The sequence below is a fragment of the Crocodylus siamensis genome, chromosome 6, assembly GCF_052110815.1.
Source record: "Crocodylus siamensis isolate JL-2025a chromosome 6, ASM5211081v1, whole genome shotgun sequence".
In the NCBI taxonomy this organism is placed as follows: domain Eukaryota; kingdom Metazoa; phylum Chordata; order Crocodylia; family Crocodylidae; genus Crocodylus; species Crocodylus siamensis.
The window spans coordinates 26,978,124-27,002,054 of NC_143400.1; the positions used below are offsets into that span (position 1 = coordinate 26,978,124).

The following is a 23,931-nucleotide window of genomic DNA, read 5'->3' on the forward strand; positions in this document are numbered from 1 at the left end:
CATGAAAAGCTTAAGACATAAAGGTCTCTCTTGTTAAAAGAGAGAAACAGCTGGTGAAACAGTCTGGGGTATTTATCCCTCCACCCCCAGTTAAGTTTTGCTATGGCTTTGATCACGGGGCTTTGGACTAAGTAGTGATGGAGTATGCAAAAAAAAATATACCTGGTGCCCAGCCACCAGATGGAGCAAATAAGTGCTCTGCTGCTGCCTGACCTGCTTATTGAATGCTGAAGTAAGGGTCATTCTCCAAAGGTTGGACTTAGTTGGATATGATAAATCTAAACTGAATCATAGAAAATGAGGGTTGGAAGGGACCTCAGGAGGTCACATCTAGTCCAACCCCTTCCTCAAAGCAGGACCAGCCCCAAGCAGATCATCCCAGCCAAGGCTTTGTCTAGCCGGGTCTTAAAAATATCCATGCTTCAGAAACACCTGATGTATGTGAAGCAGGGTGACCTGGACAGAGGGAACTCCTTAGAACTGCGAAATCCCTAGAAACTCCAACGAATCCTGACCCTGGCAGTCAGGAAGTGTTGGATAACAGGCACGCTCGATATAGGAAAAATGCAAAAGTGTTGCTGAGCATGCTGAGCTAGCACAAGCTTCTTTTTCTTGCAATGACCAAGGAGGTTTTGTGTACTAAGCAACAGCCATGAAGGCCACATCCAGATGAGCGAGCATGTGCCTGTTGTGGTATCTCAAAGCAGTTTGAGACGCTGCAAGAGGCACATCACAAACAAAAAAATGTTCCCCGTGCTGCAAAATTGGCTGCACCACTGGCGCATGCACGTGGGCGAGTGCCCATCCCTCTGAGGTCTAACTCAGCCCCTCCTCTGGCAGTCCTCTGAGTCTCTACAACTCCTGACTTTGGAGACATTTGCTCTGTTTCTTGGCTGTGGGCTCACAATCCTTTGCAGAGGGATTGTCCCCCACTTCCACCTGCAGCTCTTCCATACGCATCTTTCCCTGAAGAAAAGGTCTGGGGAAAGGCTTCAGGGATGAGTAGTGGTCTGGAGGAGCTTCTACATGAGATGGGGCTAAAGAGGCCAGGCTAATTGAGTTTAGAAAAGAGATTCTTGATGGGGGAGACAGGACACATGAGAACAGTTTGGAAAAAATGCTGAATGGCAAAGACAAAATCAACAGGGATTTATTATTTGTCATTTCTTGTCATTCAAAAACTAGGGGTCCCAACAGGAAACCAATAGGTTATAAGTTTTTCAAGTGGATCAAAGGAAGTTTTTTTCACCCAATGTGGAATTAAAGGGTGAGACATTGCCACCAGATATGGTGGAAACTGGGAGTTTGTCCAGATTCATCACATTCTTGGAGGAAAGGGGCATCAATCGCTATTGAGCATGGGTTACACTGGACAGTAAGCTGAATAGCAGCCAACAGGCCTTGTTGCAAAGAAGCCTAATGGTATCCCGGGCTGTGTTGGTAGGAGTTGCCAGCAGATGAAGAGAAGTGTTCCTTCCCCTCTATTCAGCACTGGAGCCCTGTGTCCAGTTTTGGACCCTGTTGCAGAAAGGATGTGGACAAATTGGAGAGTCCAGCAGAAGACAATGAAAATGGTTCAGAGGCTGGGACACCTGACATGACTTGGGAGGAAAGGCTGAAGGAACCGGTGTGTTTTGTCTGGAGAAGAGGAGACTGAGGGGGATTGAATAGCAGCCTTCGACTCCCTGAACAGTGGCTCCAAAGAGGATGGAGCTGGACTGTTTTCAGCAGGGGCAGTTGACAGGACAAGGAGCAACCGTCTCAAGGTGCAGGAAGTGAAGTTGAGGTTAGATATTAGGAAAAACTTCCTCACTAGGAGAGTAGTAAAACACTGGAAGAGGTCACCCAAAGCGGTGGTGGACTCTGTCCTTGGAGGTGTTTAAGACCCAGCTAGACGAAGCCTTGGCTTTGATGCAGTTGGGGCTGGTCCTGCTTGGAGTAGATGTGACTTGGACTAGATGTGACCACCTGAGCTCCCTTCACAGCCTCATTTTCTACGACTGATGATAAAACAGTTGCATCCTAAGGCTTTTGTTGGTATCTTGTGATACCAATTACTGCACCCAGCTACACCCTCTGTTATCCCCTTCTTTCCCCCGTTATGGGGGCGTTTCCTGTTTCCCAGCAGACGGCATTTGTTATGGCCTTGGCACTGATTTACACTGAAAATAGAAACGGCCTTTGGAGCCTTCTACTTCAGCTCTCGGGATGAAAGTTAAGCTGTGCTCATAGCAGTTGCCAGAAGGCAAGACAGCCACGCACAGCAAAAACAAATGTGATCCTATCCAGTAAAAGGCAACAAGGCCCAAGCAAACCCAATGCAGTGATGGGGACACCATCCTACCTAGATGCTCTTTGGGGCAGATATCCTTTTTTTCTTCTTGAAAGTGTAGTATATTTATTACTTTTCATAGCATAACAATAAAATAAACCAACAAAAAGAATAATATAAACTACAAAGTCAAATCCAGTAAGAAAACAAACTCAGAGTATTACACAATATATACTTAAACATACGTACTAGAAATTGAGTTAAGACTAGGGGAAGGGGAGAGCTTGAGATTAAATACAACCAACAACCAAATATATTTAAAGGGTACCGAGCCACAAGCAAATCAATTCATAAGCTTAACATAAGATTAATCTTGCACCATATTTCTTCATATTGAGCCCTAGGCAGGTATTTGTAAGAGAAGAATTAAGTTTCTGGGGAAAAGGACACATTTTTATCATTAAAATCATAGAATCGTAGACTGTGAGGGTTGGAAGGGAGCTCAGGAGGGCACATCTAGTCCAACCCCCTGCTCCAAGCAGGACCCGCGCCAACTACATCATCCCAGCCAAGGCTTTGTCGAGCCGGGTCTTAAACACCTCCAAGAACAGAGTCCACCACTTCTCTGGGTGACCTCTTCCAGTGTTTTACTACCCTCCTTGTAAAAGAGTTTTTCCTAATATCCAACCTCAACTTCCCTTGCTGCAACTTGAGCCCATTGCTCCTTGTCTTGTCACCTGCCCTCACAGACCAGTCCAGCTCCATCCTCTTTCGAGCCCCCTGCAGGGAGCTGAAGACTGCTATCAAATCCCTCCTCCGTCTCCTGTTCAGACTAAATCAGCCCAGTTCCCTCCGCTTCTCCACACAAGTCATGTCCCCCAGCCCCCCAACCATTTTTGTTGCTCTCCGTTGGACTCTCTCCAATTCATCCACATCCTTTCTGTAGTGGGAGGCCCAAAACTGGACACAGGGTTCCAGATGTGGCCTCCCCAGTGTTGAATAGAGGGGAAGAATCACTGCCCTCGATCTGCTGGCAGCACTCCTACCAATGCAGCCCAGGATGCCGTTAGCCTTCTTGGTGACAAGGGCACGCTGCTGGCTCCTGTTCAGCTTCCTGTCCACTGTGACCCCCCAGGTCCTTTTCTGCAGAGCTGCCGCTTAGCCTACTCCACCCTGTGCAGTAGGGTTGCACTGTCCACATACACTTACTGTTGCCAAGTGCCCATAAATTAAAACTTATGGACAGTCCACAAGAAACAGGTCCATCCCACTGAGCCCCCAACTCGGACTCGCTGGGTGGAGGAGGCCCCGTGGCACCCCAGGCCTGCCCCAGCGAGGCAAAAGACCCAGAGCATCTCTGGTCACAGCCCTACCCTGCCCCGCGCTGGCATCTGCCCCCAACCGCTGTCCTGGGACAGAAGGACCAGGCCGGCCCAGCTCCGACATGGCTTCGTTTATTGACAGGGGAGAGACAACTACCCAGGGGCAGGGGAAAAATATCCACATCCTAATAGGTGGTTGCCAACATCATGGCTGCCGCCATCACTATTGTATCGTGGCCACCATCATGGCCACAACTGTTACCAACATATCACGACTGCCATTGTCACGGTCCCAGCTGCCTCTGGCCAACGTGTCATGGATGCCATCACTACCGTCATAGCCGCCATCCCCCTTCATGGCAGCTGCTATAGCCACGTAATGGCCACCACCATCGCCAACGATTCACGGCCGCCACCATCACCGTCACGGCCGCTCTCACCTCCACCACGATGGCCGAGAAAGCCCGAGGCTCCACGACTTTAGCCAGGCTCGATGCCCGGGAGCAGGCTGCCCACTGTGGTCACTCCGGCTCCTCCTTCACTTTGTAGGGCAGTGGCGACGGCTCCTCCTTGACCCACGGGGCCTCGGCGGCGACAGGCAGGGGCGACGCCGGTTCCTCCTTGACCTCTGGCAGAGGAGGCGAGGGTGTCCCCGGCTCCCCCTTCAGCTCCCAAGTGCCCGGGGGCAGTGCCACGATGTCCTCGGCCCGCACGAAGGCGTCACGGTAGAACCGCGTACCCACGGCTGCCTCCCGCCCACTCGCCTCACCGCTGTCCCGTGCGTGGACCCGCTGGTGCTTGGCCAGCGCCGCTCGCTGGCTGAAGGCCTTGGGGCAGCGGGCGCAGGCGAAGGGGCGCTCGCGGGTGTGCGTGCGCAGGTGCTGCGCCAGCGTGGAGCTCTGCTTGAAGGCCTTAGGGCACTGGGGGCAGGGGAAGGGGCGCTCGCCCGTGTGCGTGCGCCGGTGCCGGGTGAGCGCCGAGGCCCCGCTGAAGCCGCGCCCGCACTGCCCGCAGGCGTAGGGGGACTCGCCCGTGTGCGCCCGCCGGTGCTGGGTGAGCGCCGAGCTCTGCGTGAAGCCGCGCCCGCAGTCGCCGCAGCGGTAGGGGCGCTCCCCGGTGTGCAGGCGCCGGTGGGTGGTGAGCACCGAGCGCTGGCTGAAGGCGCGCCCGCAGTCCCCGCAGCGGTAGGGCGTCTCGCCCGTGTGCACCCGCCGGTGCTGCACCAGCGCCGAGCTGGCCAGGAAGCGCTTGGGGCAGTCGGGGCAGCCGTGCGGCTTCTCCCCGGCGTGGGCCCGCAGGTGCTGGCGCAGCGAGTGCCGCTTCGTGAAGCTCTTCCCGCACGCGCCGCACGCGTGGCGGGGGCGGGCAGGGGTGGCGCAGGGGCCCGGCAGGTCCCCGGAGGCGTCCGGCGCGCGGGCTGCGTGGGGGGCGTCCCCGTCACCGGCGCGGTCCTCGTCGTGGGCAACGTCGACGTCCTGGCCGTGGACGCGGCCGTGGCGGGCCAGGTGGCCCTTCTGGCGAAAGCGGCGCCCGCAGCAGGGGCAGGGGTAGGGCCGGGCGCCCGTGTGCACCCGCCGGTGCCTGCCCAGGCCCGAGCGTGCGGCGAAGCGGCGCCCGCACTCGGGGCAGGGGAAGGGCGGCTCCGCGGCCTCCATCCTGGCTCCTGCGGGGGGGCAGACAAAGTGGGGGGTGAGCACGTGACCCAGCCCCGTTCCCCACCCTCAGCCCCCCCAGTACAGTGCCCCCCACTCCCCACATGCACCCCCCCAGTGCGGTACCCCCCACGCCCCGCCCGCGCTGACACGCCGCGGCCGCAGGTTGGGCAGGAAGGTCCCGTGTCCCCCCGTCCCCCACTTCCGCCCGCCGCCCCACGCACGCCACCGGGGGAGCTGCGCGTCTACACGAGGAAATACGGCAGCGGCCCCCGGGCCCCGCGCGCCGCGGACGAGACCCCGTCCCGCCCCCCGGGGTGCCCCTCCCGCTCCGGGGAGGGGCCAACCCGCGTGGCCCCGCCCCGCTCGCACGGCGCAGCCAGGCCTTCCTGCGCCGGCGGGGCTGCGGCAGGGGCCGGGGGTCGGGGCGCGATGGCCACATGCAGCCCCGAGCGCGTGGGGCTGGGCAGCCGGGAGCTGGATGTGGACGGGGAGGCCGCCCCCTCGGGTGAGGGTCTTCTCCGGGGCGGCGGTGGGGGCGGGTGGCGAGGGCACCCCTGACCCCCCTTCCCCCGTTTTCTCTCCCCGCCAGGATCGGGGGCGGGGCGGGGGCGCCGGGCGCGGGGCCGCCCGGGCCCGGTGATCTGCGGGACGTGCGGGAAGAGCTTCACCAAGGCCTCGGAGTTCGCCAAGCACGAGCGCACGCACACGGGCGAGCGCCCCTTCGCCTGCCCCGACTGCGGCCGTGCCTTCGCCAACAGCTCCAACCTGCTGCGGCACCGGCGCGGCCACGCCGGCGGCCGCCCCTTCCCCTGCCCACGCTGCCCCAAGCGCTTCCGCCACAAGGAGCACCTCGCCCGCCACGCCCGCCTGCACGACGGCGCCACGGACCAGGCGGGCAGCAGCACCCTCCCGGATGCCAGCACGGACCTCCGAGACGACAGCGGCGTCCAGCAGGACAGCGGACTGGGCCTCCGAGATGACGGCAGCAGTGGCACTGAGGGCCCTGGCACCGCCGACCCCGCCAAGGCCTACCCTTGCCCAGCCTGCGGGGCGGCCTACCGGACGCTGGCGGCCCTGCGGCACCATGGAGCCAGCGCCCACGCCACCCCCGCCGCTAAGCGCCACGCCTGCCCGGACTGCGGCAAGGCCTTTGGGCGTGGGTCGTCGCTGCGGGAGCACCGCCGCGTGCACACGGGCGAGAGGCCCTTCGGCTGCCCGCAGTGCAGCAAGCGCTTCAGCCAGCGCTCGGCCCTGGCCCTGCACGCCCGCCTGCACACGGGCGAGCGGCCGTACCTGTGCGGGGACTGCGGGCGCCGCTTCCGCGTCAGCTCGGCGCTGCTGGCCCACCAGCGCCGCCACACCGGGGAGAGGCCGTACCCGTGCAGCGACTGCGGGCGCCGGTTTGGCGACCGCAAGGCCCTGACACGCCACCGCCGGGTGCACACGGGCGAGCGGCCTTACCTGTGCGGGGACTGCGGCAAGGCCTTCGCCCAGAGCTCGGCACTGGCCACGCACCGGCGTGTGCACACTGGGGAGACACCCTACGCCTGCGGCGGGTGCCCCAAGCGCTTCGGCGACCTCTCGGCCCTGCGGCGCCACGAGCGCACCCACACGGGCGAGCGCCCTTACCACTGCCCGCAGTGCCCCAAGGCCTTCAAGCACAGCTCAGCGCTGGCGCAGCATGGCCGTGTGCACTCGGGTGAGCGCCCGTACCGCTGCCCGCAGTGCCCCAAGGCCTTCGCCCAGGGCTCCACGCTGCTGCAGCACCGGCGTGTGCACACGGGCGAGCGCCCGTACCCCTGCGCCCGCTGTGGGCGCCGCTTCTCGCAGGGTTCAGCTCTGGCTCAGCACCAGCGGGTCCACGTGCGCCAAGCTGAGCCCCAGCCAGGCCCTGGGGGCGGGCGGCTCTACCGGGACCCCTTTGTGCGGCCTGGCGAGGAGGACGACACAGAGGATGAGGTGGTGGTGTGGCCCCCAGGCACCTGGGATGCCCACCTGGAGCCGGATGTCAAAGAGGAGCCGGAGTGACTGCCCCCACACCCTCTTCCCCGTGTCCCTGTCCTGGGGGTTGTGACTGTACCCTTGGGGGCAATAAACACGGGATCTTGTCTCCCATCTGGGGGTGTCTGTAGGGTCTGGGGCGGCCGCATGGCTAGAGGGTGGGCGAGGGTAGCAAAGGCCTGGCCGCCTGTGTTCTTTGGGAGAGGAGTGGTAGGAAAAGGGGGTGCGGTGGCAGGAGGCCAGATGCCTGCGTTCCCTGCGAGGTGGGTGGGAGCTCGGGGGGCTGGGAACCGGGACACCTGTGGACACAGGCCAGGCCCCACGCAGCTGTGGGGGTGGCTACAACCCTCTGTCCCCCCGGCCGAGCCTGGCCTCGCTGCACAGGCTGGCTCCACGTAGAAAGGGTGAGGTGGGACAGGTTCACCTGGGTTATAAAAAATGAGGGTTGGCGGGGACCTCAGGAAGTCACATCTAGTCCACCCCCTGCTAAAAGCAGGAGCAGCCACAACTATTTCATCCCAGCCAAAGCTTCATCCACCTGGGTCTTCAAAACTCCCAAGGATGGAGATGCCACCACCTCTCTGGACAACTGGTGCCAGCGCTGTGCTACCATCCTCATGAGAAAAGTCTTCCTAATATCCAACCTCAACTTCTCTTCCTGCAACTTGAGCCCACTGCTTCTTCTGTCATGTGCCACCACTGAGAACAGCCCAGCTCCATCCTCTTTGGAGCCCCTCTTCAAGGAGTTGAAGGTTGCTATCAAGTCCCGCCACACCCTTAGTCTTCTCATCTGCAGACTAAGCCCATTTCCTTCAGCCTCTCCATGTAAGTCATGTCACCCTCCACTGGACTCTCTCCAATTTCTCCACATCCTTTCTGTAGTGGGGGCCCAAAACTGGACCCAGGACTCTAGATGTGGCCTCACCAGTGCTGAATAGAGGGGAAGAATCACTGCCCTCGATCTGCCGGCAGCACTCTGTGGCGTTAGCCTTCTTGGCAACGGGCTTACTGCTGCTCATACCCATCTTACTGTCCACTGTCACCCCCAGGTCCTTTTCTACAGAGCTGGTGCTTAACCGGTCATTCCCAGTCTGTACTGGTGCATGGGATTGCTCCATCCTAAGCACAGGACTTTGCACTTGTCCTTGTTGAACCTCCTGAGATCCCTTTTGGCCTATTCTCCAATGCATCGAGGTCACACTGAATCCTAGCCCTGCCCTCCAGAGTATCTACTGCTTCCCCCAGCTTGGTGTCAAGGATGAACTCTGCCATCTTCCAGGTTGTTGATGAAGACATTGAACAAAACTGGCCCCAGGATGAACCTCTGGGGTGCTCTACTTGATACCGGCTGCCACTGATTACTACCCTCTGCGCCCAATGCTCCACCCAGGTTTTTAATCACCTTGCAGCCCATTCATCCAGCCCAGACTTCCTTAGCTTGCTTGCAAGAACATGGGGGTGGCCATATCAACAGCCTCGCTAAAATCAAGGTGTGCCACATCCACTGGTCTCCTCGCATCCAGAGCCACATACCTCATCACAGGTGGTGACCAGGTTGGTCAGGCACAACTTGCCCCTGGCGGATCCATGCTGACTGGTCCTGATCCCCTCCTTCTCCTCCAAGTGCTTGGAAATGGAGTCCTTGAGGATCTGCTCCGTGGGAACATGGAGGGGCGAGGAGGCCTGGCTACCCGAGGTCTTGGGGAGGGGAGCGGGAGCATGGAGAGGGTGGAAGGCCAGGCACCCGAGCACTGTGGGAGGGGAGTAGGAGTGGGGAGCCTGGGGTCCCTGGGAGGGGATGTGGCATTCGGATGGGGGGGTGCAGGGGAACGGGAGCCCAGCCAGCCAGGCCTGGTGTGCAAGGAGCCCCTGTGCTAGACAGATGGACATGGGGGCCAGGATGGACACAGCTGGAGGGGGCAGGTGCAGACACCCCGGACACAGCGTGCCCCCTGCCAACCCCCCTTGGACATCATTGCTTGGACACCTGGGTCCGCGGGGGGGGGGTGGTATCTGCCTGGCTGACCTCCCTGCCCCAAAACCTCATGGGAAGGAACCAAGGCCTAGACATGGCAAACCCCAGGGGAGTGGAGGGGTGTCACTGTGGCAACAGGACTGAATTTGGGGTGACCAGATCTCATTGGGGGTGACAGGTTACCATGGCAACAGAACTGGGGCTGTGGGTGACCAGACCTTGGCGATGGTAGGGTAGGGTTGCTAGGGCAACAGGGACGGGCCTTAATTCTTTAGGAGTGGCTGGGGGCAGCAGGTTGCCAATGGTAACAAGACTGAGTCTGAAGTTAACTAGTCCCTGGTGGCAGGGGCAGGTTGCCATGGTGAGATCAAGGCCTAGGAATGACCAGGCTGTGGGAATGGGGTTGACAGGTTACCATAGTGACAGAACTAGGTCCAGGGGGTGACTAATGGGAGTTGCCACAGTGACAAGAAACAAGGAGGGCAGGGGTGTGACTGTCAGGGGGAGGTGACAAGTTGCCATGGTAACAGGGCAATAACTAGTTCCGAGTGCCAGGGATAGGTTGCCATGGCAAGGGCGGTGGGGGGGGCCAGGACTGGGTCTGTGGTGGAAGTGATAGGTTGCCATGGTGACAGGAAACACGGGTGTGACTAGGCCTTGCTGGGGAAGGGGTGGGGCAGGTTGACAGATTGCCATGGCAACAGGGCTGAGCTCTGGGGCAACTAGGCCTTGGCATGGGGGGGAAGCAGCCCTGGCCGGTGTCATTCTGCCCCCACTGGGGGGTGGGGGGGGCAGCAGGGACCGCGGGGAGGAAAGACACCAGGCTGCCCAGTCACACGGCTGTATTATCATCCGCTCCAAGGAAAGGGGGAAAAACAATCATGTACCCCCAAAGTGTCCATTCTTCCCCCAGCCCCCACACTCCTCCAGCACCACAGAAGCAGCTGGACCCCCACACCTGCCCCCAGCAGGGGCACCTGGCCCACCTGCCCCACCAGGCCTGTAGGGTAGTGGGGGGGCCCCCTGCATGGAGCAGGGACCCACATGCCGTGCTATTGGGGGGACCCCAAAATGGCTCCTCCCCCCACCCTGGGCTGCAGCCCCTGGAGGAGGGGGGAGCAGACCCTTCCCCTACGTGCCCTCTTCTTTCTAGTGGGGGTCAGATCCGGTGTCCCCCACAGCCCGTCACATGGGGGAGTCCATGTCCTGACCAGGCCTAGAGACATTGGGGGGGGGGGGTATGTCTGTCTGTGTGTGTGCGCATGTCTGTGTGCGTCCATGCCGATGTATATCCATTCACACCTGTGTCCATGCCTCTGTCCATGCATGTGTCCACCTCTGTCCAAGTCTATCTCCATGTCTGTCCGTGTCTGCCTCCACGTGTGTCTGTGTGTGTGTAGGCCCGTCTGTGTCTGCCTGTGGTCAGTGGCAGTCTCTCTACAGTAGGGACTTCACTCCCCAAAAAGTAGGGTGCAAAGGGGCCCCCTCTCCCATGGAGACCCCCCACCCCACACCGGCCCTACCACTACAGCCATTCCCACACCAAATCCCAGGCCCAACAGATTCCCCTTCCCCAGGCGTATTCAGGGGGCAGGACCGTCCCCTACGTCCAGCAGCTGCTGCCACACTCCGGACACCGGAAGGGTCCCTGGGCGGGGGGCCGCGGCTGGAAGGCCTTGCCGCACTGGCTGCAGATGTACAGACGGTCGGAGGCCTCGGCGGTGGCACCGGACACGGTGGCAGGTGCAGGCTGGGGGCCAGCATGGGTGCGGCGGTGGCGGATGATGTGGGAGCTGAGACGGAAGCTCTTGCCGCACTGTCCGCAGGCGTAGGGCTTCTCGCCGGTGTGCACGCGCCAGTGGTCCACCAGGTTGGAGTGGTGGGTGAAAGCCTTCCCGCAGTGCCCGCAGCCGTACGGCTTCTCCCCAGTGTGCGTGCGCCGGTGGTTGACCAGGGTGGAGCTGCCCGAGAAGCGCTTCCCGCACTCAGGGCACTGGTACGGCTTCTCCCCGGTGTGGGTGCGGCGGTGCCGGGCCAGGCAGGAGCTGCCGGCAAAGCGCTTCCCGCAGTCCGGGCAGGCGTAGGGGGTGGCACCGGTGTGCGTGCGCCGGTGCAGGTTGTAGTTGGAGCTCTGCGAGAAACGGCGCCCGCAGTCGGGGCACTGGTAGGGGCGCTCGCCCGTGTGGTAGCGCCGATGTTGGAGGAGGTTGGAGGAGGCCGTGAAGGCCCGCCCACAGTCCCCGCACACGTAGGGCCGCTCGCCCGTGTGCGTGCGCCGGTGCTTGGCCAGCGCAGAGCTCTGGTTGAAGGCGCGCCCGCAGGCCCCGCAGGCGAACGGCTTCTCGCCCGTGTGGATGATGCGGTGCTTGGCCAGGTTCGAGCGCCGGCTGAAGGTCTTGCCACACTCCCCGCACGTGTGGGGGCCGCCTGAGGGCGTCAGGGGCGGGGTGGGGGCAGCCGCTGGGCCGGGCACAGGGCCCAGGGCGGGTTTACGGGAAGAGGGAGGCTGTGGGGAGAGAGGGGGGTGGGGAAGTGAAAAGGTAAGTGGCAGCATGGGGTGGAAACACAGTTCCCAGGTCCCACTGCACCCCAGAGACCCCAGGTGTCCAGGATCCTCCGCAGTGCGCCACTGTGACCCAGACAACCCAGGTGTCTGGGACTGCAGGCCCCATGGGGCTGATGCACCACACCCCAGAGACCCCAGGCACCACAGAGCTAAGCCGCCCCATCCCAAAGAGCCCCGGTTCTCCTAGGCTCCCAACCACCCCCCGTTTAACCCACCAGGCCCACCCACCCCTGCCGGTTGCCCCTCAGACTCAGCTGCACTCACCGGGCGCCCGTCGCTCAGCTTCCGCACCTCGAACACCTCGTCCTGCTCCGGGGCCCCAACGTTCACCCGCCTCCGGATCACCAGCTCCTCGCCCTCGTCCTCCTCCTCTTCCGAGGGGAAATCAACCTGGGGGCGGGGGGGTCAACCCAGTGTGGGGGGTGCCAGCCAGCCCCCAGAGCCGGCCGCAGGTCCGTGACACCCGCGCCCACCCCAGAGCCAGCTGCACCCCGCACTCACCAGGTCCCCGTCCACAGGGATCCTGAGCGTCTTCACCTCGAAGACCTCCTCCTCCTCCTCCTCCTCCTCCTCCTGCTCCTGCTCCTGCTCCGCCCGGCCGCCCCGCGGGCCCCACTTCTGCGGGGACGGGGACAGGGACGCGGAGGGGGAGGGGGACTGCAAAGGAGACGAGCCCAGGGCGTGAGACGGGCCCCCCCGCGCCAGCCCCCCGCTGCCCCCCCCAGCCCCGCCACGCACCGAGCCCCCGCTGGCGGAGGGGGCCGGCCTCTGCTCGGCCTCGGCCTCCATTTCCTCCTCCCCCTCCTCGTCCATGGGGCCCGGAGCCACGTCCAGCTGCAGGCAGGATGGCCCCTGCCCTCCCCTCGCGGGGCCGCCGCGTGTCCGCGATCACCCGCGGCCGCGCTGGCTCCGCGGGGGGGCGGGGGAGGAAGGGGAGGGGCCCGGGCGTCCGGCTGCGGCCCCGCCCCCTCTGCACCAACCCCCCGACCGGATGTGGGACCCAGACGTCCCTTCTGCACCCGCGGGGGCGGGCTCTCCCCGGCCTGAGGATGGGACCCCCACGGCCGGGGGCAACAAGCAGACCGGGGGGGCAGGTGCATGGTGGATGAACCCATTGGGGGTGGGCAAGTGGCTGGCTTGGCCCATGGGCGGGGGCACGGATGGATGGACGGACGGATGGATGGATGGTTGGGATGGGGTGGGTGGACAGACCCACCGTGAGTGTGTGGACAAATGGACCCATCAGTGTGGGGAAACAGATGTCTTGGCCCACGCATGGATGGACGGACCAATAGGTGAGCAGGGAGGAGTGGATGGATGAAGCGTGGGTGGATGGACAAATGGGTGGAGATGTGTGGATGAATGGATAGAGGGACGGCCTGGTTGGTGGGTGGACAGACGGACACACCGAGTGGGGTGGATGAAGCCGGATGGCTGGAGGCATGGACTGACCAGTTGCGAGGCGGGTGAATGGATGGGCGTGGATGGATGGATGAGATGCACCAGTTGGGTGGATGCATGAGGACAGACCTGCAGATGGATGAATAATTTGGCAGGTGATATATGGATGGATGGATGTGTGGATGGACAATTGGATGCATGGACTGGTGGGTGGATGGTAGGGGGTGCATGGGTGGACAGACAGAAGAACAGACCAGTGGGTAGATGGACCTGGTGAGTGAATGGCTGGACAGATGGATGGATCAGTTGATAGGTGGGTGTGGGCGGCTGGACAGATGGATGGACCAGTGGGTGGGTTGTAGACAGACCCTGGAGCAGATTGCAGCCAAGGGGACTGAGGAAGCATGGATGGATATGGATGGACAGGCACGGTGGGTGGGTGGACAGGCGCAGTGGGTGGCTCTGGTGCATCACACAACACTGGGAAGCTCTTTCCTCTCTGGCAGGGGGGGCAGACAGGCCAACGGGAAGAGAGGTGGGCAGGGTGGCACCCCTGATGGGATCAGCTTTCACCCCTGCCCACCATGCTTGGAGGAACCACTTCCCCAGGACTCTTTATGGAAGCCAGGGAGCCCCTGCACTCAGGGGTCCCCCTCCCCTTCCTGGGTCAGGGCGGGATATGGAGCTCTCTGGCACTCCAGCCCTGCCCACCCAGGGGCAACCTGTGGTCTCTGTTGGTGGAAGCCGTGGGATATCAGCTTAGAAGGACCTGAGGTCTCTGGTGCTGGAAGGAGGGTATCAGCCTAGAAGGCTGTATGGTCTCTCTCTGTTGGTAGCAGTGGTGGGATATGGATCTAGAAGACCTGTGGTCTCTGGTGGTGGCAGTAGTGGGATATCAGCCTAAAAGGACCTGTGGTCTCTGGTGGAATATCAGTGTAGAAGGCCCTGTGACCCCTGTTGTTGATAGCAGTGGGATATGGGTCTAGAAAGATCTGTGGTCTCTGTTGTTGGTAATGGTGAGATATGGACCCAGAAGGGCTGCGTGGTATTTGCTGGTGGTAGTTGTGGGATATTAGCCTAGAAGGATGTGAGGGCAGAGTTGAGACAAGGAGGGGGCAGAGCAAAGGGAGATCACCCCAGCTCTGCCCCTTGGGCTGGGAAACTCCCACCCCCACTCTCATATATCGGACCAGGGACCCCTTTACCCCCCACTTCCCTCTCCTCCAGACTTAACCTAGGTTAACTCATACATACACACAGAGTCCTGGGACCCCCAAGCCAGGGGGTCTGCTTTCCTGCCAGAGAAAAGAAACACCACCACCCCCAGCTCCGAGGCTTAAACAAATCCCAAGTGGCAGCTAATTAAATATGCAATGATGTAAAACATGCTAAGCATTGGGCAGGAGGATTTACATACATTAAATCAACCCATTGCTGTTATTAGGGCCAGGGATTCAGAAAGGTCGAGGTTGATGGGCAGGGGATCCTGGTGTGAGAGTGGGGTCGTATAAGGTCAAAGGTCATGGGGGCACCTGAGGTCAAAGGTCACAGGGAGAGGCCCTATCCAGCACTGGCCATCAGGGGGTGCCCTGTGGTATCTGTTGGTGTCACTAGTGGGATATTAGCAGGGATGGGCCAAGGGTTCTCTGGGAGGGGAGTGGGAGCACAGGGGGCTGGGAGCCCAGATGCCTGGGCTCTTTGGAAAAGGGGAGAAGGGGAACAGGGACACTGCCTCCAGCTGTTGGTGAAGCAGCTATTAGGAGAACACTGACCCACCTCCCTGCAAAGCATCATGGGAGTAAGGATCTGCTTCCTGCCAGGCACTGTGGGAAACGTAGTTCCCAGGCGGGACAAGGGAGGGATGTGGAGCCCTGATGTCTGGGTTCCCCCCCAGGAGGAGCAGTGAGCTTGGCTGTGTCCCTGCAGCTAGAAAACGACTCTTACCATATTCCTTGCCTATATGTGCATTCCAAATTTCCCCCCTGCTGTGTTTCTGGGGTGCAGCCCTGCTGCCCCGAGCTAGACCACTGGGGTCTCCCCTCCTGGAGAACCCAGGTGTCTAGGCTCTCCCTACAGCCCCCCCCCCTTCCTGAGACCACCCTTTTCTGTCCTGAGATGACCCCCCCCACCCCTGCAACTCAGCTCTGAGATGCAGCCAGCTCTGGGGTGGAGCCATGGGGACAGGGCCACATAGAACAGCCTTGGGATGCACCCAGCCCCGGGGACAGGGATGTTCTATGATGCCCCCACACCCTACCCCAGAGCTGGGCGCATCCTGGGGTGTTCTATGCCGTTTGATACCCATCGCTGGCACATCCCATGGCATTCTGTGCTGCTGCCCAGAGCTGGGTGCATCGGACAGATGTTCTTTGCTGCTGCCACTCCTCAGCCCAGAGCTGGGTGCATCCCAGGGGCATTGTATGCTGTCATCACTCCCCATCCGAAAACCAGGCACATCTCAGGGGCCTTCTGCGCCCCACCCCAGAGCTGAGTGCATCTGAGGGATGTTCTGTGCTGCCGCTGTTCTCCACCCCAGAGCTGGGCACATCCCTAGGATTTCTGTGCTGCTGCCACTCTTGCCCCAGAGCTGGGCGCATCCCAGGGATGTTTTGTGTTGTTGGCATTCCCCACCCCAGAACTGGACTCAAGCCAGGGTGTTCTATGCTGCTGCCTCTGCCCATCCCAGGTCTGGGCACATCCCAGGGGTGTTCTGTGCTGCTGCTGTTCCCACCCCAGAGCTGGGTGCATTGCAGGGTGTTTTATGTTGGTTATGCTCTCAACCCCATAGCTGTGCACATCCCAGGGCATTCTGTGCTGCTGCCACTCTCCACCCCAGTGCTGGGTTCCTCCCAGGGACCTGCCGCTGCTCCCACCCTATAACCAGGTACATCCCAGAGACATTCACTGCCACCACTACTCCCCACCCCAGAGCTGGGCACATCCTAGTTGCATCCTGTGCTGCTGCTGCTCCCCACTGCAGAGCTGGGTGCCTGCCAGGGGCATTCTCTGCTGCCACTGCTCTCCTCCTCAGAGCTGGGTGCATCCCAGGGGTGTTCTGTAGTGCCACCACTCCCCACCCAGAACTGGGCACATCCCAGAGCTGTTCTATGGCACCACCACTCACTTAAAAAATGCTGGCTTGCTCTCTGGTGAGTCCCTGCCCCCTGCACCACAGCGGTCGCTCACCTTAGGCCGAGGGTCTGTGGGTGCCAGGCACCTCACAACCCCCCGCTCCTTCCCCCTAACCCCAGCCCAGTTTAGCAGGTGCCATGCACTACATAGACCCCTCAAGCTGCAAGCAGGGGGCTCCAGGCACTGTAGGGACCCACCAGGTCAAGACTGGGTGGTGCCAGGCTCTGTACAGATCACCCCCCCCCCAGCCTAGATGAGGGGTCATGACAAGTCCCAGGCCCCTTCCCCAGTGCGGCACCTCGGTTCCTGTGCACCTGGGGAAGTGGCCTTCCCTGCCCACCCCAGCACCGGCCTCAGCCTCTGCCGGCCATGGGGTCAGGGGTCATGGTTAGGGGTAGATTTTGGGGCCAGGGGTAGGCAGGTAGATAGGGGACAGGTTGGGGTTACGGTTAGCTGCAGGCTTAGGGATATGGGGTATGGTGGGCACTGGGGTGGCATGGTTAGGGTTATTGATCAACTTTGGGGTCAGGGGTTATGGTTAGAGTTGGTGATATGGGTTAGGGGTCAGGGTGGGATTAAGGTTTGGGTTAGGGGTATCGTTAGGCTGAAGGGTAAATGGTAGGATTATAGTTAAGGGTCTATTTAGGGTTGGGGTATAGTTAGGGCGAGTTATGCTTGGGGTATAATATGGGTAGGGGTGTGATTATGGCTAGGGATATTTCATAGATTTCACAGATTTCATAGACATCAGGGCTGGAAGGGATCTCGAGAGATCATCGAATCCAGCCCCCCACCCAAAGGGCAGGAAGTCAGCTGGGGTCATAGGATCCCAGCAAGATAAGCATCCAATTTACTCTTGAAGGTGTTCAATGTAGGTGCTTGAACCACCTCCGCTGGCAGACTGTTCCAGACCTTGGGGGCTCGGACAGTAAAGAAATTCTTCCTTATGTCCAGCCTGAAACGGTCTTGCAGGAGTTTGTGACCGTTCGACCTAGCCATCCCTTGGGGCGCTCTGGTGAACAAACGTTCCCCCAGATCCTGGTGGTCACCCCTGATAAACGTATAGTTGGGTTAAGGGTTAGTTTAAGGGGTACGGCTAGCATCAGGGATTGAGGTTATGGCTAGGGGTTAGTGTTAGGGTTCTAGTTAGGGTTGGGGTAGGGTTAGGGTTATGGGTAGAGGTATGGTTAGGGGTATATGTAGGGTTAGGGTGAGCAGAGCCTGGTCCCGCTTGGCTCCAGGCTGGGGGCTTAGCCCTGCTCTGCACCCCCTGGTCCCAGCTTCCCACCCCACTCCCAGTGCCCAAACTGGGCTGGGGGGTGGCTGGCCCAGGTACTGATCCCTGCCTATGCTGGGGATCTTTGCACCCCTAGGCGCCCCCGCAATCCCTCTCCCCTCCAGGGAACCCAGGCACCCGGGCTCCCCTTGCCTCGGTTCTCAGGGGTGGGAGCAGGGGGTGGGAGCCCGGACCTTGGGTTCCCTGGGAGCAGGGCTGGGACCATGGGTTCCTCCCATAGCAAGGCCAGAAACCCGATTGGTCAGTCAGCCTCCCTCCCTCCATCTCCCAGCAACCGCTTCCCCCCCACACCTTTGTCACCAGTGACGTCACCCCCGGGTTCCCCCCCATCCCCCACCGTGGCATGCTGGGCTGCCAGCCAGGCCCCCCCTCTTCTGCTGGGCCCAGGCCCTGCTGGCACCCTGGGCATTGCCCAGTTTCCTGCATCCCCGGGACGGGGACCCCCCAGGTATGGCCTGCATCTGGGGGACAACAGGGAGCCTGGGCTCTGGGCGGAGAGTAGGTGCTGGGAGGAAGAGCAGGAGCCCGGATGCCGGGGCTCTCCGGGAGGAGAGTGGGGGCTGGGGCATGATAGCAAGAGCCTGGACACCGGGGCTCTCCAGTACGGCAGTGGGGGCTGAGAGCATGAGCCGAGACACCTGGGTTGTCTGGGATGGGAATAGGGACTGGGAGGGGGAGCAGAAAGCAGAGCACGGCATTGGATTAGCCCCAGGGGGTTGGGGAAGGCCACAAGACTATCTTCCACCTCCCCCTGCCAATGTATTGCCCTGTCCCCCAGCTCCTGCCCCCTGAGGTCTCTCTCTGAGTCATAGTCGGTCTCTGAGGTGCAGCTCCTCCCTGGTCGCTCCATAGCCCTGCAGGCTTTCCCTGGCCCCAGAGCAAGGAGTGGAAAGCAGGGCAGGGGAGGGGGACCCCCAGGGTTGGGGGTAAGAAGCCAAGCAAGGCATCAGGGAGCGGAAAACAGAGCAGCAAATGGGGCTGGGGACACGGCAGGGGGCAGAGAGCAGAGCAGATGCGGAGCCTGGAACACGGGGAAGGGGCAGAAAACAGAGCAATGGATCAGGCAGGGAATATGGGGCAAGGGAGCAGAAAGCAGAGCAATGGATCAGCAAAGTGATGCAGCCATCTCTGGGTGTAACGGCTGCACATAACGGTGTCAAGGGAGGGCTGAGATGCAGCCAGTTCTGCGGTGTAACCACATAATGGGGTATAGGGAGGGCTATCATCAGCCAGCTCTGGAGTGTAGCAGCCACACATAACAGTGTGTTGGGAGAGCTGCGAGGCAGCGAGATCTGGGGGTGTAATGGCCACACTTAACGGGGTGTGGGGGAGGGCTGAGATTTGCCCAGCTCTGGGGTAAACCTGCCACACACAATGGTGTGTATCAAGGTTTGTGATGTGGCCAACTCTGGGGTGTAATGTCCCTACCTAAGGGTGTTTAGGAAGGGCTGTGGTGCACACTCTGGGGTGTAATGGCCATACATAATGGTGCGTAAGGAGAGCTGCAATGCAGCCAACTGCAGGGTGTAATTGCCACACATAATGGTTTGTAGTGGGGGCTACGTTGCAACCAGCTCTGAGGTGTAACCACCACCTGTGACGGTGTAGGGAGTGCTGCACTGCATCCAAACCTGGGATGTAATGGCCACATATAATGGTGTGTAATTGGATTGTGCAATACGGCCACTTCGGGGTGTAACAGCCACATGTAACTGTGTGTAGGGAAAGATATGATGCAGCCAGCTCTGGGGTGGAACGGCCACATATAACAGCAGAGCAGAAGAGGTTTGGCCTTGCGGTGACGTCTGCTGGGCCCTGCCCTCCTGGCTTGGCCCTGATCCTGCAACCTTTTGCCCCGCAGGTGACAGGAAGGAGGCGGAGCCTCCTGAAATGAAGACAGGGCCTAGAGAGGAAGAGGTGGAGCCACAAGCAGTGAAGGCGGAGCCTACAGAGGAGACAGAGCTCCAGGTTATGAAGGCAGAGCCCACAGGGGAAGAGCCAGAGCCCTGTGAAATGAAGGTGGAGCCTGTGGAGGAGGAGGCGGAGCCCATTGGGGAAGAGGCGGAGCCCCACGAGCCACTCCCTGCGGGTCGGCACTCCCCGCCAGGCTTCATCAACCTGCAGGGCCTGCTGGAGCCTCCCGTGGGCATCGCGCCCTGCCCACCCTCCCCCGGCACAGCGGAGCGGCCCTACCGCTGCATGGAGTGCGGGCGGCGCTTTCGGCAGAGCGCAGCGCTGCTGGAGCACCGCCGCACGCACACGGGCGAGCGCCCCTTCCCGTGCGGGGACTGTGGGCGCTGCTTCGCCCAGAGCTCCACCCTGGCTGGGCACCGGCGCACACACACGGGGGAGAAGCCGCACCCCTGCCCCGAGTGCGGGCGCTGCTTCGCTCGCCGCTCAGCCCTCACCGAGCACCGCCGGGCGCACACAGGTGAGACGCCCTTCGCCTGCCCCGAGTGCGGGCGCCGCTTCAGCCGGACCTCCAACCTGGTCAAGCACCTGCGCACACACACGGGCGAGAAGCCGTACCCCTGCCCCGAGTGCGGGAAGCGCTTCGGCCTGCGCTCCAACCTCCTCAAGCACCTGCGCACGCACACCGGGGAGAAGCCCTTCGCCTGCACGCTCTGCAGCCGCCGCTTCGGCAAGAAGACCCACCTGGCCTCCCACGGGCGCACGCACACGGGCGAGCGGCCTTACGCCTGCGGGGACTGCGGCAAACGCTTTGCCCAGAGCTCAGCGCTGCTGGAGCACCAGCGCCTGCACACGGGGGAGAAGCCCTTCCCCTGCCCCGACTGCGGGCGCCGCTTCCCCGCCCGCGCCAAGATGCTGCAGCACCGGCGCACACACACTGGCGACCGCCCCCACGCCTGTGCTGCCTGTGGGGAGGCCTTCCGCTACCGGCCCCAGCTTGCCCGGCACCTGCGGGGTGGGCGCTGCCCCCATGGGGACCAGGGGGGCGGCGGGGGCTCCGTGGCAGTCTCGGGGTAGGAGGGGGGTTTGCGGGGTGGGTGGGGTAGGAGGGGTGCCTGGGGTCTCTGGGAGGGGGGTGGTGGCTGGGGGGAGGGCAGGTGGGGCTGGGAGCTGGGATGCTTGGGTTCCCTGGGAGGGGAGTGGGGGCTGATAGTGAGGACCATGGCGGGCTGGGACACCTGGGTTCTCTGGGAGGGGAGTGAGGGGAGGGGGTTGTGGGAGCTGGTGGGTGGCAACGGTCAAAGCATTGGCAGTGATGACGGCCATGGCAGTAGCCATCCAACATGATGTTGGTGGCAACTAGGACATTGATGCTGGTGGCCATGATGTTGATAGTGCCTGTGACGCTGGTGGTGGTGGCTCCGAGCCCTGCCCCACCTAGACTGCAAGGTGGCCCACCACCACACCCATTACAGTCACGGGGGTCAAGGAGGAGCCAACATCACCAACACGTGTCTCCACCGGGACCCACAGCTCAAAGAGGAACCAGAGCTGCCACCGCTGCCACCACCCCACAGGGTGAAAGAAGAGCTGGAGTGAATGTGGGGCGCAGGAGGCAGCCGGTTCCTGGGCACCGAGGCTGAAGTAGCCCAGCCATGGGCCATCTTCCCCCTACCCAGCAGCCACAATGGTGGCAATGGCAGCTGTGACGGTGGCAGTGGCAGCCATGACATGAAGATGGTGGCAACCATGACAGTGACGATGATGGCCATGGCATGTTAACAATGGCAGCAGGCATGATGGTAGTGACAGTGGTCTTGAGATGATGATGGCCATGACAGTTGTGATGGCAGCCACAACACATTGGAGATGGCCAAGACGGTGGTGAGGGCGGCAGCCATGATTGTGGCAACAGCTAGCTAGGATGTGGGTATTTCCCCCCTGCTCTGTTTCCTCTCTGCCCCTGGGTGGATCGTCTCCCCCCAATCAATAAACAGCCATGTTGGACCTGGCCGGCTTCACCCGTATGTCCCAGGGCAGCGGTGGGGGGCAGACACCAGCATGGGGCAGGGTAGGGCTGGGCCGGGAGATGCGCTGGACCTTGGCTGATGAGCCCTTCCTCTTGCCCCACTGGGACAAGGAGCTGGGCTTGGGGCCTGCCCTCAGGGGTTGTGGTGCTGCAGGGCCCCCCCAGCCCTGGGGACACCGAGCTGGGAAGCACAGACTGCGCAGCCTGGGGTGGAGGTGTCTGGTGCACCCATCCCTGGGATCTCAGACCTTGCCACAGGGGCTGCTGTGGGGAAAGCATGTGTGTGTAGACATGTGCATGTCCCAGATGTCTGAGTTTTGTGAGCATGCATCTGTGTTTCTGCATCCTGGACGCCTGGGTTCGATGTGTGTGTATCCTTGACACCCAGGACCTATGCATGCACGTATGTGTGTGTCCAGGATGCCTGCATTGTGTATGTGTATATGCATGTCTGGAAGCCTGGATGATATATGGAGAGATGATTGTGTGTGTGTGTGCATCCCAGATGCCTGGGTGTTGTCTGTATGTGTGTCCCAACAGCCTGGATTCCATGTGTGTGTGTCCTGGATGCCCGGGTTGTGTGCATGCATGCGTTTGTGTGTCCTGAATGCCTGGCGGGGGGTGGGGTATGTGTGTGCGCGCATGTGTCCCAGAGGTCTGGGTTTTGAGCACGTGTCCCAGACACCTGGGAGTGTTGTGTGTGTGTCCCCTGCTTTTACCCACAGCACCTGCCCAGCAAACCCATGCCCTCCTGTTCCCAGAGCCCTGTGGCCCTGCAAGCTGCCCCCGGCAGGGGTCAGAGGCCATTCTGGGTCCAGGCCACCAGGCAAGGACAATCTGGGCCCCAGCCAGGCTGCAGCCTCCCCTCCCCAGCTGGGGGCTGCTCCATGCTGTTGGGCACACCAGGCTGAGCTGGACACCAGGCTTGGGGAGGGGGGGCAGGGGGCTGGTAGGATCTGCTCTGGGTCTCTGCCACCATTTGGCAGCTCAGTGGGTTGGGGCATCGCAAGGCAACAGAGAGATGATGGAGAGAGAGAGAAAGCAGGAGCATAGGGATGGCAAAAAGGTGGAGATGGACAGAGATAGATGGCTAGATGATAGGTGTATGACTAGAGGGATAGCAATACCGAGGTAGAGAGAGATAGAGATGATGGATGGGTGGGTGGGTTGGTGGACAGAGTTATACGGTTGTTGTGTGGAGAGGAGTAAGGGATGAATGAATGGACACGTGAATGGATGGATGGATGGACAGACAAACAGATGAGTTATGGAGATGGATGGCTGGATGGACAGATGAATAGGTGGATGGAATTATGGAAACGAACAGATGGCTGACTGGTTCATTGGCTGGATGGACAGATAACTAGATGATATATGGAGAGATGAACAGAAATATCTATGTAGGTAGACAGAGATCAAGAGAGATGGATAGATAGATGGATTATCTGGTTCATTGGATGGATGGACTGGTTTGAGGGATGGAGATGGACAGATAGGTAGATGATAGATAGATGGCTAGAGATATCTAGGGAGGTAGAGATAGATGGAGAGAGAGATAGGGATAGGGGTACATAGAGAAAGAGAGATGGATATAGAGATGAATAGATAGAGATATCTAGATAGAGGGCAATAGAGGCAGAGAGAGATGGATAAGGATGGATGACTACAGAGGGACAGATAAATATAGCTAAATGATACATGGAGAGATGAATAGAAATATCAGGGTAGAGACAGAGGTAGAGACAGATGGAGAGGGAGAGGTATCGATATCTAAGTAGATGGAAAGCCAGATAGATGAAGACAGAGATAGATAGGTATCTAGGCAGACAGACAGCTGGATGGCCAGAGATAAACACAGGCAGAGGGACAGAGAGAGATGGATCTTTAGGTAGATAGAGAGCGATGGAGACAGAGAGATGGGACTCACCCAGCCCAGCCACGGGCCTGTCCTACCTGCCCTTGGAAACCTCCATGGATAGAGACTCCCCTGCTCTGGGCGGCCTGTTCCAACCCTCGACCACTCAGGTTCAGCAAGTGCCTCCTCGTCTCCAGCCCCCCTTTCCCCTGCTGCAGCTGGCAGGCATTGCTCTCCCTCCTGTCCCATGGCCAGAGAGAAGAGCCATCTCCAGCTGCTCTGTCCTTGTCCATCAGGGCTGGGAAGATGGGAATCAGATCCCGTCAGACTCGCTCACCCCAGCTCTCCCAGCCTGGCCCCCTCAGCCCTGCCTCCCAGGCTCTGGATCGGTTTTGTGGCCCTTGCCTAGGCTCTTCCAACCCATCCACATCCTCCTTGTTCTGTGGGGCCCAAACTGGACCCAGGGCTGCAGGGGAGGCCTCTCCAGTGCCGCGCAGTCGGGGAGTCTCTGCCCT

The 23,931-nt window shown here is 60.7% G+C and overlaps 3 protein-coding genes across 3 annotated transcripts in view; 1 reads left to right on the plus strand and 2 right to left on the minus strand.

Moving 5' to 3' along the window:
• The window catches only part of LOC149861920 (uncharacterized), a 31,734-nt gene extending 26,477 nt beyond the window's left edge, over nt 1-5,257 (minus strand). The window contains exon 1 of the mRNA XM_090054764.1: nt 4,035-5,257. Within this exon, the coding sequence (XP_089910890.1) occupies nt 4,116-5,249 (1,134 nt within the window). The 5' untranslated portion in view covers nt 5,250-5,257 and the 3' untranslated portion in view covers nt 4,035-4,115. The remainder of the gene's footprint in view (nt 1-4,034) is intronic.
• LOC149861918 (uncharacterized) overlaps nt 1-20,609 on the plus strand; it is a 65,648-nt gene extending 45,039 nt beyond the window's left edge. Inside the window, exons 13-16 of the mRNA XM_090053845.1 lie at nt 4,263-5,283; nt 5,365-5,754; nt 5,839-7,116; nt 20,053-20,609. Coding sequence (XP_089909971.1) covers nt 4,263-5,283; nt 5,365-5,754; nt 5,839-7,116; nt 20,053-20,609 — 3,246 coding nt within the window. The remainder of the gene's footprint in view (nt 1-4,262; nt 5,284-5,364; nt 5,755-5,838; nt 7,117-20,052) is intronic.
• On the minus strand, nt 10,053-12,722 carry ZNF771 (zinc finger protein 771). Its single transcript, XM_090054754.1, has 4 exons — nt 12,530-12,722; nt 12,293-12,448; nt 12,056-12,181; nt 10,053-11,731 (listed from the first exon to the last, which is right to left on the minus strand). Exons 1-4 carry the CDS (start codon nt 12,602-12,604, stop codon nt 10,829-10,831), a joined length of 1,260 nt encoding a protein of 419 aa, XP_089910880.1. The 5' UTR covers nt 12,605-12,722; the 3' UTR covers nt 10,053-10,828.
• Nucleotides 20,610-23,931: the final 3,322 nt, after the last annotated feature.

Excerpts from the sequence above, each read along its gene's own strand:
- ZNF771 (XM_090054754.1), bottom strand. The coding sequence starts at position 12,604 with ATGGACGAGGAGGGGGAGGAGGAAATGGAGGCCGAGGCCGAGCAGAGG. Across the intron at positions 12,449-12,529 it reads CCTCCGCCAGCGGGGGCTCG|TCCCCCTCCCCCTCCGCGTC; the intron begins GTGCGTGGCGGG and ends TCTCCTTTGCAG. Across the intron at positions 12,182-12,292 it reads TCCCTGTGGACGGGGACCTG|GTTGATTTCCCCTCGGAAGA; the intron begins GTGAGTGCGGGG and ends CCCCGCCCCCAG.